We start from the raw sequence: 15,933 nt of genomic DNA on the forward strand, positions 1-15,933 counted from the left end.
GTGTAATCTGATTCCCAAACGAATGACTCTATTTCGTCATGTCTGACTTGCTGAGGGCATATTTCTTTTGCAAAGATACTCAAAGAATCGTTAATGGAGCCACTAAGGAACCAGAATCGTTAAATTCCTAACGATTCCCAATCCTTACAGACACATTCACAGACGTGTGGTCTGCAGTAAACACTGAATATCTTCTGACTATCACTCCTGAATCACAGCAGCATGACGATCACTCTGCAGCCCTGCAGCTAGAATGCGTCACCTATATATTCTCATCAGTGTGGCGGCAGAGCAATTTCACCTTCTCAACTCTCATCATTAAAGGGCGTGCATTTAAAACGCACCTGCACGCCGCTGACCTGATTTACGACTTCAGCTGCCGATGAGAATCAGTGTGCACTGTGGAAACCTGCGAAAAAGCATTTTCCTATTACTATTTGCGATTTAGGTCGATTCAATTTGGTTGTGCTTTTAATGTGAATGCATTCTAGATGCACTCTTGAGGTTTAATACTGTACGAGTCGCACAAGTGAAAACATGCATCTCATACATATTTTTGCACTAGCTTTTGATTGTGTGCCGCAGTTCAGGTGAAAGTGCCACATCATTTTACAGCTCTGACTTTATTAAATAAAAGATAGAATAATATCATACATTATAAATACTACTATAATAGTTTGTGTTGTAAAATTAGGAAGTATTTTTATAAAGGGTAACAGCAGATTTTCAGATATATGCTTTGGTCAAACTCAAACACTTAATTATGATTATTTTATAATGAAACTTGATTATTTAGAAAATGGCATGAAAATGAACCGAATGGAAATAAAGAACAACTGTTGTGAGGGATTGACTGTTATCTTAAATGACGGTTTCATGGCATAAAATATGAATTCATGTTGATTTAATTCTTTAGGCCTGTACACCCCATCTGGCGACTAGAAGTGGGCGTGGCGAGCGACATGCAAATGTTTAACTTTATGCAAATGTGGGGGGCTGGGTATCTCAGCGAGTATTGATGCTGACTATCACATCTGGAGTTGCGAGTTCGAATTCAGGGTGTGCTGAGTGATTCCAGTCAGGTCTCCAAAGCAACCAAATTGGCCCGGTTGCTAGGGAGGGTAGAGTCACATGGGGTAACCTCCTCGTGGTCGTGATTAGTGGTTCTCGCTCTCAATGGGGCGTGTGGTAAGTTGTGTGTGGATTGTGGAGAGTAGCATGAGCCTCCACATGCTGTGAGTCTCCGCGGTGTCATGCACAACGAGTCACGTGATAAGATGCACGGATTGACGGTCTCAGAAGCGGAGGCAACTGAGACTTGTCCTCCACCACCCAGATTGAGTAACCGCGCCACCACGAGGACCTACTAAGTAGTGGGAATTGAGCATTCCAAAGTGGGAGAAAAGGGGATAAAAAAGAAAATAAAAAAAACCTTATGCAAATGAGTAGCGACTTTTGGGAGCGACAACCAATAGGAGTGAAGACTGTATCAGTGGAGCTCACGTCATCCGTCTCCTTTGAGATAATGTAGTCGAGTGCAGACTAGACGGAGCAGCGTTATGATGTTTCTGGGAGCGATTTCACTGTTCTATTTGTTTGCAACAACATACATGGATATAATAAAAAATGAAGCATGGGAAAGAAACGGTCTGCAGTTTGAATGAGTTTGATTCGTACATTGAAAGTTTGTTCAGCTTATTAATGATATGATGCAATGAGCACTGCTGCAGTTCATATAAAACACTCTCCACTGCATAATGTGCAATTTTAGGGACAAGACAACTGATTCAGTTTATTTAATGACTTTAAAAATGTCATGTGGTGTAACCATCAGGTAAAAGGTATTAAAATAGTTTTCTTGCACCTTGAATACATGAGACTGAACAAAACTTAATCATTCATTTAAAAGAAGTTTTCAAACATGTGCTTCAAGGTGAAAAATATTTTTTAAAAATATCATGAATTTTTAAGTCAAGAATGTCAAGAAGGTTTCTCATGGTTGCACCAAATGACCTGAACAAAATGTGCCTTTTCATAAAAATATGACATGACAAAATAATGATTTATTTTTAAATCTTCACACACCGTCTTGCGGGTCTAAAGAGATCATCTCTGTTTTATGATTTTTGTCACATGACAACATAATTTCTACCTATATGTTGGTTGCACCACTTGACTGATTTGGTGGACAAAAGTTTTTCAAATATGAATCATATTTTAAAATAAAATTGTCTCTTCTTCTTACACGAGTCTCTGGAATACTCGATTCTGACTGGTCAATGGCGCCATCTAGCGGTCTGATATTTCTGAGTAACAACCGCACATCCGGGGGTTAGGACTTATCAGACCGTGAGTCATCTTTCCTACTTCTCGTATCGCTCTGAGATCTTGACACTAAGCTAATGAAACAATTTAAAATCAATATTTCATGTCCATTTATTTATTTATTTGGTTATTAGCTGTGTAATAAGTGAGAAATAAACCCCTTCAGGGTTTTACGATCACACTGTCAGGGTTTATTTTGTGATAACAACTGGCTGACTGTACATTATTATGGATGAGATAGTTCGTTTTAAGTGGTTAGAAAAAAAACATGCATTCATAAATATAAAAAATGTCCCTGAAAATTACTGTATAGTATGAATGAGCTGGTGCATTTTAAATGATACTGAGTTGAGAAGATGAAACTGTGCTGCTGATTAAAATCGGTTGCATCGGTTTTTCATTTGGCTGCGTTTTATTTCTCATCTCTGTCTGTATTGAAATCTCTCACCTGGAGACGGGCGTGACATAGTTTCCTGGGAAAACTCCAGACGCTCCAGAGCGAAGCGACGTTCCCTTAAACCATCCGTCCTGACACTTCTCCATGACGCGGTACATCTCGCCCTTCCTCAACTCCAGCTCATCGGCTTTCTGAGGCTTGTACGCGTACATCGCCAGATAGCTGCGGGAAAACAGAGGAATATTCATGAGCATGTTCACATTGTGTTCTATTAAATTTTAAATAGGTTTTAGAGCAGGGCTGCTCAACTTTGGAAAGCCCAAATGCCGTTAGGCAGTTTAGATTAATATTCGACACCCGTTGACTCGCGCTGTGAGACGAGTGTGCGCATGTGTGAGTGAGACGGAGAATGCGCACAAAGTTGTTTCTATCAACGTGCAGACCGACTCCGCACTCATGTTACATAAAGTAGCCTAAACTGAAAAAAAAAAATATTTTGGGGGGTGTTATTTGCTATTCATACACATTGGTTAAAATATACTCAAGGAAATAAGATCTTCAGTTTACCTAGCAATTTTAGGTATATTTACTTAACCCTTGTGCGACCTTCGGGACATTTTTGTCTTTTTCATTTTTGTTTTTTCGATCATTTTGGCTGTTAATGCCAACGGCATACATTTAGCTAAAGGTGTGTATTTTTGGGGGTGTTTAATTTTGATATTTCAACCTCAGTTCCTATAATACATCTATAATACACTATGTACACAAAATAGTTACACTCAGGACCTTCAGGACAAAAATGTCCCCATTGAAACCCATTAAAACGGCAATATTTGATCCCAGTGCCATTAAAGCATAAACTCATGAATTCTATGATATTATGCTTTCATTCTGGAGCCCTGGCTTCAAAATTTATATTTTAATATTTTCCACCAGATGGCGCCATTTTTCTCATGTTTAGCCTATGGAGCAAATACATGCTTTTCCCCTATTCTCTGTTTGCTGTATTATAGAGTACTGCAGGCCAACTGAATAAATGATGCAGATAAAATTGTGTGTGTGTGTTGGTATGGATGTCAGAGAGTGTTTTGTATGTGTGTATTGAGAAATTTGTGTGTGTGTGTGTGTGTGTGTGTGTGTGTGTAAAAAAAACAACATTGGCATTATGTAAACAAACTGGAATTTAAAGGGTTAAAATCCTGAAAATGAATGAATATTTGGTAGTTATGATCAGGACTGATGTTGGTTAAAAAATCGAAGTCAGAGAAAGTGGAAAATAATATTAATATATAACATTTTTATGCCAATTTTTTGATGAGGACATTTTTGTCCTATAAGGTACTGAGTGTGAGTTTTTATTTTTTATTTTGATTAAATCTGACACTGCACAAAAAATAATAATGCATCAAAATCAATGTTGTTGCTAATCATTGACATATCCCAGACTGTGATAATCCAATAAATAAATAAATAAATAAATTCCCCTTAGTATTTAGTATATGGAAAATATTTTTCATAAAAAAACAACAGTGGCATTATGTAAACAAACTGGCATTTAAAGGGTTAAAATCCTGAAAATGAATGAATATTTGGTAGTTACGATCAGGACTGATGTAACTCATTGAAAGTAGAAAATAATATTAATATATAATATATTTATGGCAGTTTTTTGATGCGGACATTTTTGTCCTCTAAGGACCTCTGAGTAACTTTTTTAAATACAGTTTTTTCAGGTTGATTTTACCCAATATTTAAAAGTAAACTTTGCCTATATTGCAAAGGTAAAATGCAATTACAATCTAAGTTATATTAGGTAGACATTACCTGATATTCTTCTATTGCATGCTAAAATTGAGAAAAATGTACTCAAAGAAAGTGGGTTGTTTTTTCCAGTGTATAATCAGAACAATTATATTTGTCTTTGTTGTTTAATTCATTCTTTATATACGTTTGCCGTTTCTTTTCCTCTACAAAGAATTTACATAAATGCGCTTGAAAACTAAAATAATGGGCCTCATTCATGGAACACGAGCAGAACTAATTTTTGTGTAAATCGTTCGTAAAGCAGATCTGACGTAAGTTCTCTGATTCATGAAAGTTTTCAAAACGTTAGTTGGTATGAACAAAATTTACACCTGCTCCCGACCATGTGTAAATCATGCGTAAGACATCTGAACGTGTTGAGTTCTTTCAGGCAAACTGCCATGAGTATGTTTTGATAGAAGTGAAATTAAATTATTAATGAAAAAAATAACTAGTAATGAGTGAAATTAACCTTAAAAAAAAAGAAGAAAAAAAGCTTTGTTTTCTTTTCAAACTATACCCTACACTTTAGAAACTTTTCTTTACCGCTTGAATTTATTTTTTCAAAGTATAATTTTTTTCTCAACTCTGCTTATCGTTTTTTCAGCAGAAGTGCTTGATTTTTCTCGAAAAAAGTAATGCCCTCTAACGTGACTGGTTGGACAGTCTTTATATGTGATATGAGCTCTATAAATTAGGTTTTATAATTTAATAGGCATCGGTAAATCACGTTCAGTTGATAACGTATGGTCAATGCTAATGCTGTTAAACCTATAAATAAACACATCACGGGCAGGTGCGTACACAATACAACGAGGAAACAATAGAAAGAGCCTGCACATTGTCGAATAGCTTGTAAATCTGTGATATCATCTGCCGTTTCGGTCAAAGATCTTCTTCAGGCATTCTAGTAATTTACAGAAGTGAAAGTATATCACTGTTACCATCATGATTAACTCGAGAAGTTTCACAAATGATGCTGGCGATGCGCTGAACTGAACCAGAGAAGGTTAATGGTGGTGAACATCCTCCTCTCATTTTTTACACTCATGTCAAACCACTTTTATTGACTTCTTGAACTGTTTGGTTCACAAAAGAGCATCATATGACAGCAAAAACATGCGATGACAGTAAGTCCTCACTTTCTTTGAGACGCTATTGTGTTTGCTAAATCAAAGTTTTACGATGTGAATGCACTTCATCCATAAAAAAACGATTTCATTCGATTTCAACAATGCCTTCCTTATATGGCATTTTCATGGCCGTGGATTATGATATATATCGCACGAGGTCTATATCTACTGCTACATACATGGCTGCCATATTTTTTGTGAGCAAACACGGGACGGCTCCATGATGAAGCTGATCGCCGCTGGACTGTTTTCTGGTTCTAGTCTCCGTAAGAAACAATGTTAAAAACTACCAAAATGAGCAATCCAGATGAAGAACAGTAAGTTGGAGTATAAATGAGTTCAGGCTCAACTTGTGCAGTTGTTGGCTCTCATAACAACTCAAAGTAGTTCATGATATCAGCGTAACTAACTTCGGGCCACTCAAGTGAAGCTGTTAAAAGACGCTCATGACAACTCTGTAGTACTCTGCAGGGGCGGACTGGCCATCGGGAGAACCGGGACTTTTCCCGAAGGGCTGGCCACGAAACGGGGCCGAATGTGCCGCGAAAAGCAGAAATGGTCCACAAAACGGTGCCGCGATATGCAGAAAACAAAAATGAATTGCTGGCTCTCAGGAGGATAATCGCTCTTGACAGAGTGCAGAGAATAAAACACCACCATCAGATTGTTTTTCCTCCAATGAATCTAACAGTCAGAGGAACATCTGGGAAGCTGACCCGGGGAGCCGCTGATAGGTTAACAGGTATGGTAACTATAGAAACAGCGGGGAATTGTGGGGGAGTGATGGGGGTGGTTGCAGGGTCTCCACAGCCGAGTTGAAAAACACTTCTGTCTGGTCACATGCTCACACTGATACATGACATGAAGCTGTGTCTGTGTGTATAAGCTACTTAGCTATAGTTGACAAAACATCCCTTTGAAACATTTTGGGATGTTCTTATTTGGAGAGACGACCCATATAAAGTAAATGTTATTTTTTTCTTTAATTCTAAAAATGCAAAAAGTTTTCTTACATGGTTAGGGTTAGTCCCCAGGGTTAGGTTCAGCCAAGTGTAATGTAAGTGAGTGTTATGCCGTGTTCTAGTGAGAATGGTCGTATTTATGAGACGAGCACACATGAACGGCAGCACAATGTCATGTTTACTGGAGGGAAACTGTATATTCTCAAAAGCAGACTTACTGAGTTTGGGTGTTTCAATAGAGTGCAACAGTCTGGTTCTGGAATTAAAAATCCCGTTCATTTTCTCCAATGATGAAATTATTATTAACGATAACTTAAAAACCTTTAACCTCGTGCGATTCCGCGTCCACATGCGTGGACGTTGTATTTTGGCTTCGCTATACACAACACATAATTTAAATGAATAAAAACGGACTGAATACTGTTCACAAGACTCTAGACTGTCATTTAAGGGTTAAACTTCTGCCGCACCGAGTCACGTGACACAACAACATGAAGTTGAATTCAGTAAGTGCTACTACGGGTGCAGCACCAACAAAAGAACCTCTGGTAAGAAATCTCTTTAAGTTTTTTCATTGAAACCTGTTTGGATGTAAAGAGTAGACTCTCTAGTTTCATTTGATATGCTGCTTTAATAAATCCGTTCATTTTTAGCACAAAAATTTTACTTTCAGAGGCTTTATATGGAGTTAGGATGAAAATAAGGTGCATTTCAAACTGTTCTGAGACCAGTGCAGACAGACAGCACACTGGAGGTTAAGTCATTCACTAAATAGGGAGCAAGGGAGCATCCTATAGCTCTCTATGCAGCTAAGTGCATTCACTCCTAAAATCTGATCAAAAGTTCAGTTTCAGGCTGCAGATGATGTTTGGATCACTCAACATGTTTGACAGACATGTGACAATGATAATCAGTACATAGATTCAGAATTTATAATGTATCATTTTATTTTAACATGGTTGACAGTGATTGGATGATGCTGGACATTACTTTGAATCTGAATTAATTATGATAATTTCTGATGTAATGTCTGTAACGTCTCAGAAACATGAATAATCAACACTCCTGGACACATAATCAACAGTTTGATGAAAAAAATCAGACTTTCTATAGCTTGGTGTTATTTAAAATTTCCACTTCATTTAAAAAGAAAAAAGACAGAGATCCACCAATCAGAGAATCACATCAAAAGAGCTCCGCCCACTCCCATGATGCACTGTGAATGATGCAATCGAGTCACTCTCCCTACACTCTCAAACTAAATGTAAAATATACCATTTCTATTCCTGTAAATCAATAGTTTTATACTTTTCCATCATATTTAATTCAATTACATCATTCGCAATGCATCATGGGACTGTAGTTCATTCCCGCATTAAAGACGTTAAATACACAGTCTTGTATCTTTGTCTTTTAATCTGATTTTTTTAAATAGTTTTTTGCCTCAAAACAAAGTTTGTACTGTTGTGATTCACCTCAGAGCTGGCTGGTTTGATTCATGACTCACAACTCTTTTATGAAGGATCTTATGAAATCAATATGGAAGAAATAAATGAGAAAAATACTTCCAGAACAAAGATGGCTGAAAAAGTGGGCGGTCACTGCTGCGCTCTATTAAAGAATAATGACAGAAGTTTTTGTTAGTAGCTTGTAGCATAGACAAGTACTTTTATAAAACAGATATTCATAACTCTATCTGCATTCAAATCACACCAATAACTGCGCATCTTTCAGTATATTATTGGTACATTCACGTCATGGCGGAATTACCGTAATAATGAGATTCTGACTAGTAAAAAGCGTCCATGCCATTTTAGAACTCGCTATTAAGTAAGAAAGTAACACACTTTATTGTCACTGAATCCAATACAACAAAATTTGATTACAAGAACTATATGAACGCTCCAACTTGACAGTTAAGTAAAAAGACCCAAAGGACACTTTTTACAGACTGTGATGACGCGGTTACGCCTTATTTTAAGTTTGATATATTTTGTTTATTTTTTAATTATTTAGTGTAAATTTATAACTTGGTGTGCTTTGTGTTATTTGACCCTGGAATTAGTTTAAAAATACTAGTTACCACAGTTGTGATGGTTTTGTAATACAGCTGCTAAAAGAGCTATAGTAAATTTGGCATCTTCTCTCTTCTGACTGTCGTAATCCATTTTTTTTCCTCTTGTGGAAATGTTATCACATATCATTACTTAGAGGAGGTGATTATCTTTCAAACGAGTCCACATACAAGATAATCAGATGCATAGATCATTAGATAATCCACATGAAGCACAATGTTACATATGACCACCAGGAGATGGCGCCAAATACATGACACAGACTCAATGATGACTCAAATGACACAGAATGAAACTCATTCACCTTCAACACCTTCAGAGATTAAAGGGTTAAACCACTTTAAAGCTCAAATAATACATTTTAACAGAAGAATGAATGCTTGTATAAAATTTTAAGCTTCACATTTCTTCACATTGTTGCCATACTTCTGAAGTCCGGGAACGTGAACAGCTCTGAGTAGAATCTTCAAGCTGCCATCTCGTAATTACAGTAACTCCGACACGACATGAATGCAGCATTAATGCAGCAAGTGGCTATGTTGCTTTGCAACCAAGAACAGTCTACTGCCAGGCTAATGAACTTTAATACTTGGCAGAGGAATTATAATTATTAATAATTCTAATTATTAGTATTAATAAATGTAGCTATTTATTGAACCTTGGTGTCTTTTATCATATTGCCGTTTCTCCTATTTATAAAAGTAATAAGCCATGGCTGTGTTAGTGATTTTACCATGGTTAAAACCCCTTAAACTCTGGTGCATTTTTGGGATGCCGCCCGTAATTTTTCACACTGAAATTTAAAAGCTCACCATTCACACATACTGTGGACTAATTGCAAAAAAAGTTCTCATTTTTCAGAGAACCCCCCAAATAAAAAAATAGACTCCAATTATTCATAAATAATATTGTATGCGTTTATTATATTAGGAAGTTTAAAAATAATATTAATAATAATAATAATAATAAAATAATAATAATATCTTGTCCTACCTTTGTAAACATGTAATTCTGGTTCTGTTCACTCTACCTCACTTTGAAAAGTCTCATTTTATTCCACTAGATGGCAGAAAGCACAAGAAAAAAGATTTTTTTCTCAATCACATTCCATCACAATATACAGATCTGAAATGTAGGTGGCGCTCTAACACATTTTATTCCTCACAGATGTGCTCGTCCATAGACATTCAGTCTAATTTTCAGTTCAAGCACCATCCTCATTATTTCATTGAATATCTCAGCCTCACCTTTGCGATGATATATAACATTTTATAGTCAAAAACATATTTTTCAGATGAATTGTTTTGCATGCTCTACCTTCTGGATGGCATATTTTGTTCTGGACATCTAAAATATAACATTGGATTATTCAGCCAATCAAGCTCACAGACAAGTAAGGTACGTTTTTGGCTATTTGGGGCTTACAGCAGCAGTTATTGGAGCCAAAAAGAGACATTTGTATTTGATGTCTTACAGAAATCATATTTCACTTTGTGATTCTTTTGAACATATTTTGAACTGTGATATCAGGGCAACGAAATTGACTGAACAGTCACATTCCTGAGAATGAGAGCTTTCATTTGATATATGGCTTGTCCATTTGTGTGTTATGTGAAGGACTTTTATTTTCATATAAATATTTCTACCCCATTACCTCTAGGGGGCGCTAATTTTCAACGCAAATGTTTTGAGGCCTTATTTTGTTATTTTATGTAACAAAAATACAGAAGTGAAAAGTTCAGAGTCTAAGCTTTCAAATGATACCTCGCTGTGGGTCCACAGACTTTAAGGGGTTAAGGGAGGTTTACTCTGCATCATAAAAACATCCCTTAACTGTGGTAAAATCACTTATTACTGTATTTTAAGGTGTGGCCTGACTGTAATTAAACTACTTCAAATCACAAGACACTCGTAGATATTTTGAATCTAGATTCACCAACACTGCAGTGTGAGACAGTGGGCGACTGATGCATTAGACAAGTGTGTGTGACATGCATATTTTGAGTGAAAGGCTAATGCGTCTCTTGCGAGTTTGTGTTTGTACGCTTGTGGAGAGGGACACTTGATTAATCCCGACAGCGGCACTTTATTACACCGAGTCCAGACCGCGAGTCCAGCCCGGCTGCTCAAACACACACCGATTTCTTTAAAGCCCAATAAATCCCTCATATGATGCCCTGCAGACCAGAGCAGCTAAAACAAGAGACTGCAAACGCATTAGAATGAAGACTTCCCATATATGATCAAGCTTTAATCAAACACAGCTTAATCTCGACAACAAGAACAAAGTTTCTTGCTCAATCGGTGCTGCATTCATGCTGTCGTTTTATTTTATGAGCGTATTTAAATGCTGTTGAAATGGTGAGGAATCATTTACACGAGGCATTTTGATGCAACAGACTGAACGTGTTAAGTTTGAAAATTCTGAAACTAATTCATTTTACATGCAGTCTTAAAAATGCAACGCTCATGGTGTGTAAAAAACATTGAGACCCAATAGAAGCAGCCAAAGACGACCCTTTATTGCATTATAAAGTTTGTGTAAATGTGTCTTTTCAATTTAGTTATGTATTGCTTTAATTATTTTATTTGGAGTACTTTGGTCTACGATGCGGCTTCTGTTGTTATAAATCTGTCTTTTAAAGAACAAACTGTTGTAAAATTGTCGTTTTGAAGAAATCTTAATGTCAGTGTAAGGGATAACGTACAGTCAGCCAGTTGTACCCCTCGAAACATTTATTTGACTTGAAATTATTTTATAAGCTTACTTATATTGTGTGGTGAGCAGGGCGGGGCTGAGCGGTGTCTGGGCAGAGATAAGTGAAAGGTAAGATAAGTGGTAAATGAGTTCCACCGGTCTTGCGTTCCAGTGATGGGGGCAGGAGTATTTATGGAAAGGAGACAGTGGCAGACAGGGAGAGAGACACACGGAGCTTCATGTCCCCATCGCTAAACTCAGGCCGGGGAATTCTCTGGGCTGTGACCTACCCACACCCATTTCTAGGGAGTGAGTGTTGGCACGTCAGGATGGTCTCCGGGTCTGACCTGCATGTGCCTGGGAGTGGGAACTGGACGAGGAAGCGGAGAGGGAGGTAGAATAAAGAGGAAGAGAAGAAAACAGAGATAGGAGAGAGAGATATGGGCTCGCCGCCCCCTGTCACTCTGTTGACTAGTCCTAGGCCACTCCTCTGCCCCCTGGCAGACGGCAGCAGTTCCTCCACCTCCTGGCGGACAACAGCCGCTCCTCCGTCCCCTGGCGGACAACAGTGGTTCCTCCTCCTCCTGGCGGATGACAGCCACTCCTCCGTCCCCTGGCAGACGGCAGTGGTTCCTCCTTCTCCTGGCAGATGCATAACATAAGACAACTTCATGTGCTGCTTCCCCGCAGACACACCGTACCGTACATACACACACACACACACACACACACACACAGCTCCGTGTGTCTCTCTCTCCCCGTCGGCTGCTGTCTCCTCTCCTTAAATACTCCTGCCGCCCCTCACTGGAATGTGAGACCGGTGTGGCACACAGGTGGAACTCATTTACCATTTATCTTCCCGGCCTCGCTCTGCCCAGATGCCGCTTGGCCCCACCCTGCTCACCACATATTGTTATTAGGGCTGTCAATCCATTAAAATTTTTAATCGAATTAATTACATGATGTGCCGATTAATTTAGATGAATGAATCACATATATAAATATTTGCTGAGAAAGCCCCTCAAATAACAATGCAATATTTAATTATTAAATACTTATAAAGTTATATTTAAATAATTACAAATAATACATATATATTATTAAATAATATTCAGATAATTACAATGCATTACAGTACTGTGACAGAGGAGTTAAGCATTGATAAGACAATACAAAAAGTGGCTTTAAAATCTAATATAATGTTTATTTGCATATTACTGAACATAAGCCAATCATTGGCCTAGAGTTCACAGCAATCCATTTTGCAACTGAATTCGTCAATCAGTCTGAGATTTATTATAAGGACTTGTTTAATGACCCGTCAATGTACACCTGCGTCAGACAGACACTTTTGGAGTGTCTTGCTTTGGTTGCGTCGCATCATAAACATGCTATTTTTAGGTCGCTGTGTCAAGTTAAATGTAGTTTGAAACTTAGAAAAACACATCTTGAGATCCCTAAATTCAGATTTGGGCTCCATCAAGCTGTGTTTGAACACAAGATCGTGTCATTGTGTTGTGCTGTCTGCTGAAGGATTGGTTTGTTTTCTGTATAAGCTGCATGTTGCCTATACAGCTGAAGTTTCGCTTACTGCCCCCTGGAGAAAACAGATGGTACTTCAAGCTTGAATTGCTCAGGAATCTTCTTTCCGGGGACATGATTAATTGCGGATTTTTTTTTTTTTTTACGTGTTATTTTTTATATAAATAATCGCAATGAATTAGCATGTTAAATCGGCAGCCATAATTGTTATATTGTTATAATCTATTTATAATTAATTGTAAAGTGACCTTGAGCTTGGGAAAGATGACTTGCAATACCCGGATGACCGCTCAGATATTGCTTAATTCCCAGATGTGTGTTTGTTATTCAGAAATATCAGACCGCTAGATGGCGCCATTGACCAATCAGAATCGAGCATTCAAGAGAGCATTGTAACAATAAAGCAATATCACACTCACAATCGTGCTGTTTTGTCCATATATCAGCATGGCTGTGATTCGGCCGTAGGTAATCACAACCTGTGCTGAAAGATGGACAATACAGCACTATTGTGAGTGTGATATTGCTTTCATACAACAGTTCAACTAACATGTAAATTAATATGAATAGAAAAACTAAGGACTGTGCCAAAAGATGCCCTTGTGAGGGACTACCTTCTTACTCCATGGAAGAAGATGTGCCCAAGCCTCCTTTACTAATTCAAAAACGTCACTTTAGAACTAGTAACAACAGTTTGGGCTGTTTCTAAGAAGTTATTGGAGTAACAAGGACGTGTGTGTGTGTGTGTGTGTGTGTGTGTGTGTGTGTGTGAGAGAGAGAGTGTGTGTGTGTGTCTGTCTGTGTGAGTGTGTGTGTGTGTGTGTGTGTGTGTGAGAGAGAGATAGATAGAGAGAGAGATTGATCCTTTGATTACCTGCGTCTGTCGCAACTCTCAAGTAGTGATGAACAGTAATGTTGAAGCTGTTAGTTTAACTCTATTCCTCAGCTGTAGTGTGGTAGTAATCCGCTCCAAGCGATCGTGGAGTAACTCTGCTATCGAAATTGTTGCTCACGTTCAAGTGTTTTGTTGTCGAAGAGAAAACTTGCAGGACACCATTTTCATTCTAGTATGTTTCTTGGTTGAACTCTTATTTTGACACCGACACAGAAACCGTTCTTTCCTCCACCACGCTGAATGTTTACATCTCCTTACAACTCGGAAACTGGGTATCAGGTAGGTGCCAGTAAACAATAAGTATTTAAAATCATTTAAAAACAGTAATAATTAAAAGGCCAACTTACATGTGAAGGTCTACATATACTGCAAAGATTTAGATCTGTTTCAGGATATTGTAGATTACCAATTTCCAATGCATTGTGTCATTGCAGCTGCTTTTGACTCTAGTCTTATCATGACATTTACACACCTGTGACCAGCAGATGTCCTCAGCATGCGTCGTTTCGAACACTTCGAAACAGTAAACCATTTTGCGAAGCAATTTGTTCAGTTGAGTCCAGCACCCCTCTTCCAATCAGATTCCAGGACTGAATCTAACTGTTTTATTATAAATAACAAACTTTTATTTTTTTGCAAATAAAATTGTTCACGTTGGCCTCTGAAGTGCAGTGTGTGTTGAGCGATGCATTGAATAACTCATGATGTACTTACATGTTGAGAGGCAGCTGGACTTTAGCAGTAGCGAGCAGCTCTCCTGATGCAGAAGTGATGCGAGGAGGAACTGATGCGTTCACTGGAGCCGCGACTGAAGAAACCTGTGAAGACAACAAGTCACATCAGCCAATGAGAGCAGACTCGCACAATCAACACAGAATACTGACAAAATAATGGAAGATCCACCAAATACAGTACAATACTTATAATATGGAAGAGGAGTATAAAGGTTTTGTTTATGCGATAAACTGTCATTTAAAGGGGCTGTAAGCAGTTCCAACTCTGATTCCAAACTATCCGGGTTTCTTAACGGTTCCGCTAACGATTCTTTTAGTACATATGAGGAATATCTGAAAATTAGAAATGCAATTACTGCCCTCAACAGCCTGTTGCAAAATTATGAGATTGTTTCAGATTTTAACAGAACAGATCATAAGAGTCATTCGTTTGGGAATCAGACTACACTGGTTGCGCTGTATGTTTCTTGTTGTAGACTCACCAGAACAGACTCACTTTTTAACGGAAGTGGTTCTGAATAAGAACCAGTTCTCAACCCAATTGCTCTGTTTGTTACAGTGATATATTGGGTTTGTTAATGTAAAATTAATTCAGCAGACATATGAGAACTAAAAGAGTTCCATCAGTCTGTGAACGGTGATGTCTCACTGTTAGAGTGTGTGTGTGTGTGTATGAAGGAGTCTGTCTAATGCGTTTCTGCGGCTGCTTACAGATGCATTCTGGGAGTTGTAAGAGTATCATGGGACTCAACACTATCCGTCTGTTTCAATCAGGCAGAAGACCAGTGATTCATCTTTCACATCACTGACACACATGAGCTGCTGAGGTCACCAGGGGAGTTTATGAACACACACTGACAAGAGGTAAATAGTCAAGACGAGTCAGCTGAGTCTAGGTCATAGGTCAAGAGGAAGTCTGTTAGTTCACGGTGCAGGACGCAATTAAAGCAATAAAATCTCCAGCTTTTTGAAAATATTGTATGTCTTCATATTTATATGCAGTATGTTGTTTTGAGATGTGTAAAAGACTGATCAGAGGAACCATCGATTCAACCAAATCATCACTGTTGCCATATAGAAGCAAAATGTTTAATGCAAGAAGTCGGATACAGTAAAAATCTAGTTAAAAAATTGTTTTTCACTAAGTGCAGAACTCCATAGAGAATGCAGAAAACACTGATGACGCTAAAGTAAGAAAACAGTTACTGTAAAAGCGACTGAATAAGCAATATGCTTGTTTGTGTCCACAGCTAAACTGAATTAACACACCACAATAGCGCATTACACACACAACCAGATCTGAAACATCAACATCTGGCCTTCATTAGCACTTCATTAGAGCAGATGAGATTCATTAGTGATGCACAAA

The 15,933-nt window shown here is 38.0% G+C and overlaps 2 protein-coding genes across 2 annotated transcripts in view; one reads left to right on the plus strand and one right to left on the minus strand.

Annotated features, from left to right (window-relative positions):
* The window catches only part of LOC127446978 (neuroligin-4, X-linked-like), a 760,753-nt gene that overhangs the window by 449,580 nt on the left and 295,240 nt on the right, over positions 1-15,933 (plus strand). The window lies entirely within an intron of this gene.
* LOC127446977 (E3 ubiquitin-protein ligase SH3RF3-like) overlaps positions 1-15,933 on the minus strand; it is a 218,324-nt gene that overhangs the window by 21,302 nt on the left and 181,089 nt on the right. Inside the window, exons 5-6 of the mRNA XM_051708392.1 lie at positions 14,545-14,614; positions 2,774-2,944 (exon numbers count right to left, since the gene is read on the minus strand). Coding sequence (XP_051564352.1) covers positions 2,774-2,944; positions 14,545-14,614 — 241 coding nt within the window. The remainder of the gene's footprint in view (positions 1-2,773; positions 2,945-14,544; positions 14,615-15,933) is intronic.

Source organism: Myxocyprinus asiaticus, chromosome 10 (assembly GCF_019703515.2).
Source record: "Myxocyprinus asiaticus isolate MX2 ecotype Aquarium Trade chromosome 10, UBuf_Myxa_2, whole genome shotgun sequence".
In the NCBI taxonomy this organism is placed as follows: Eukaryota; Metazoa; Chordata; class Actinopteri; order Cypriniformes; family Catostomidae; genus Myxocyprinus; species Myxocyprinus asiaticus.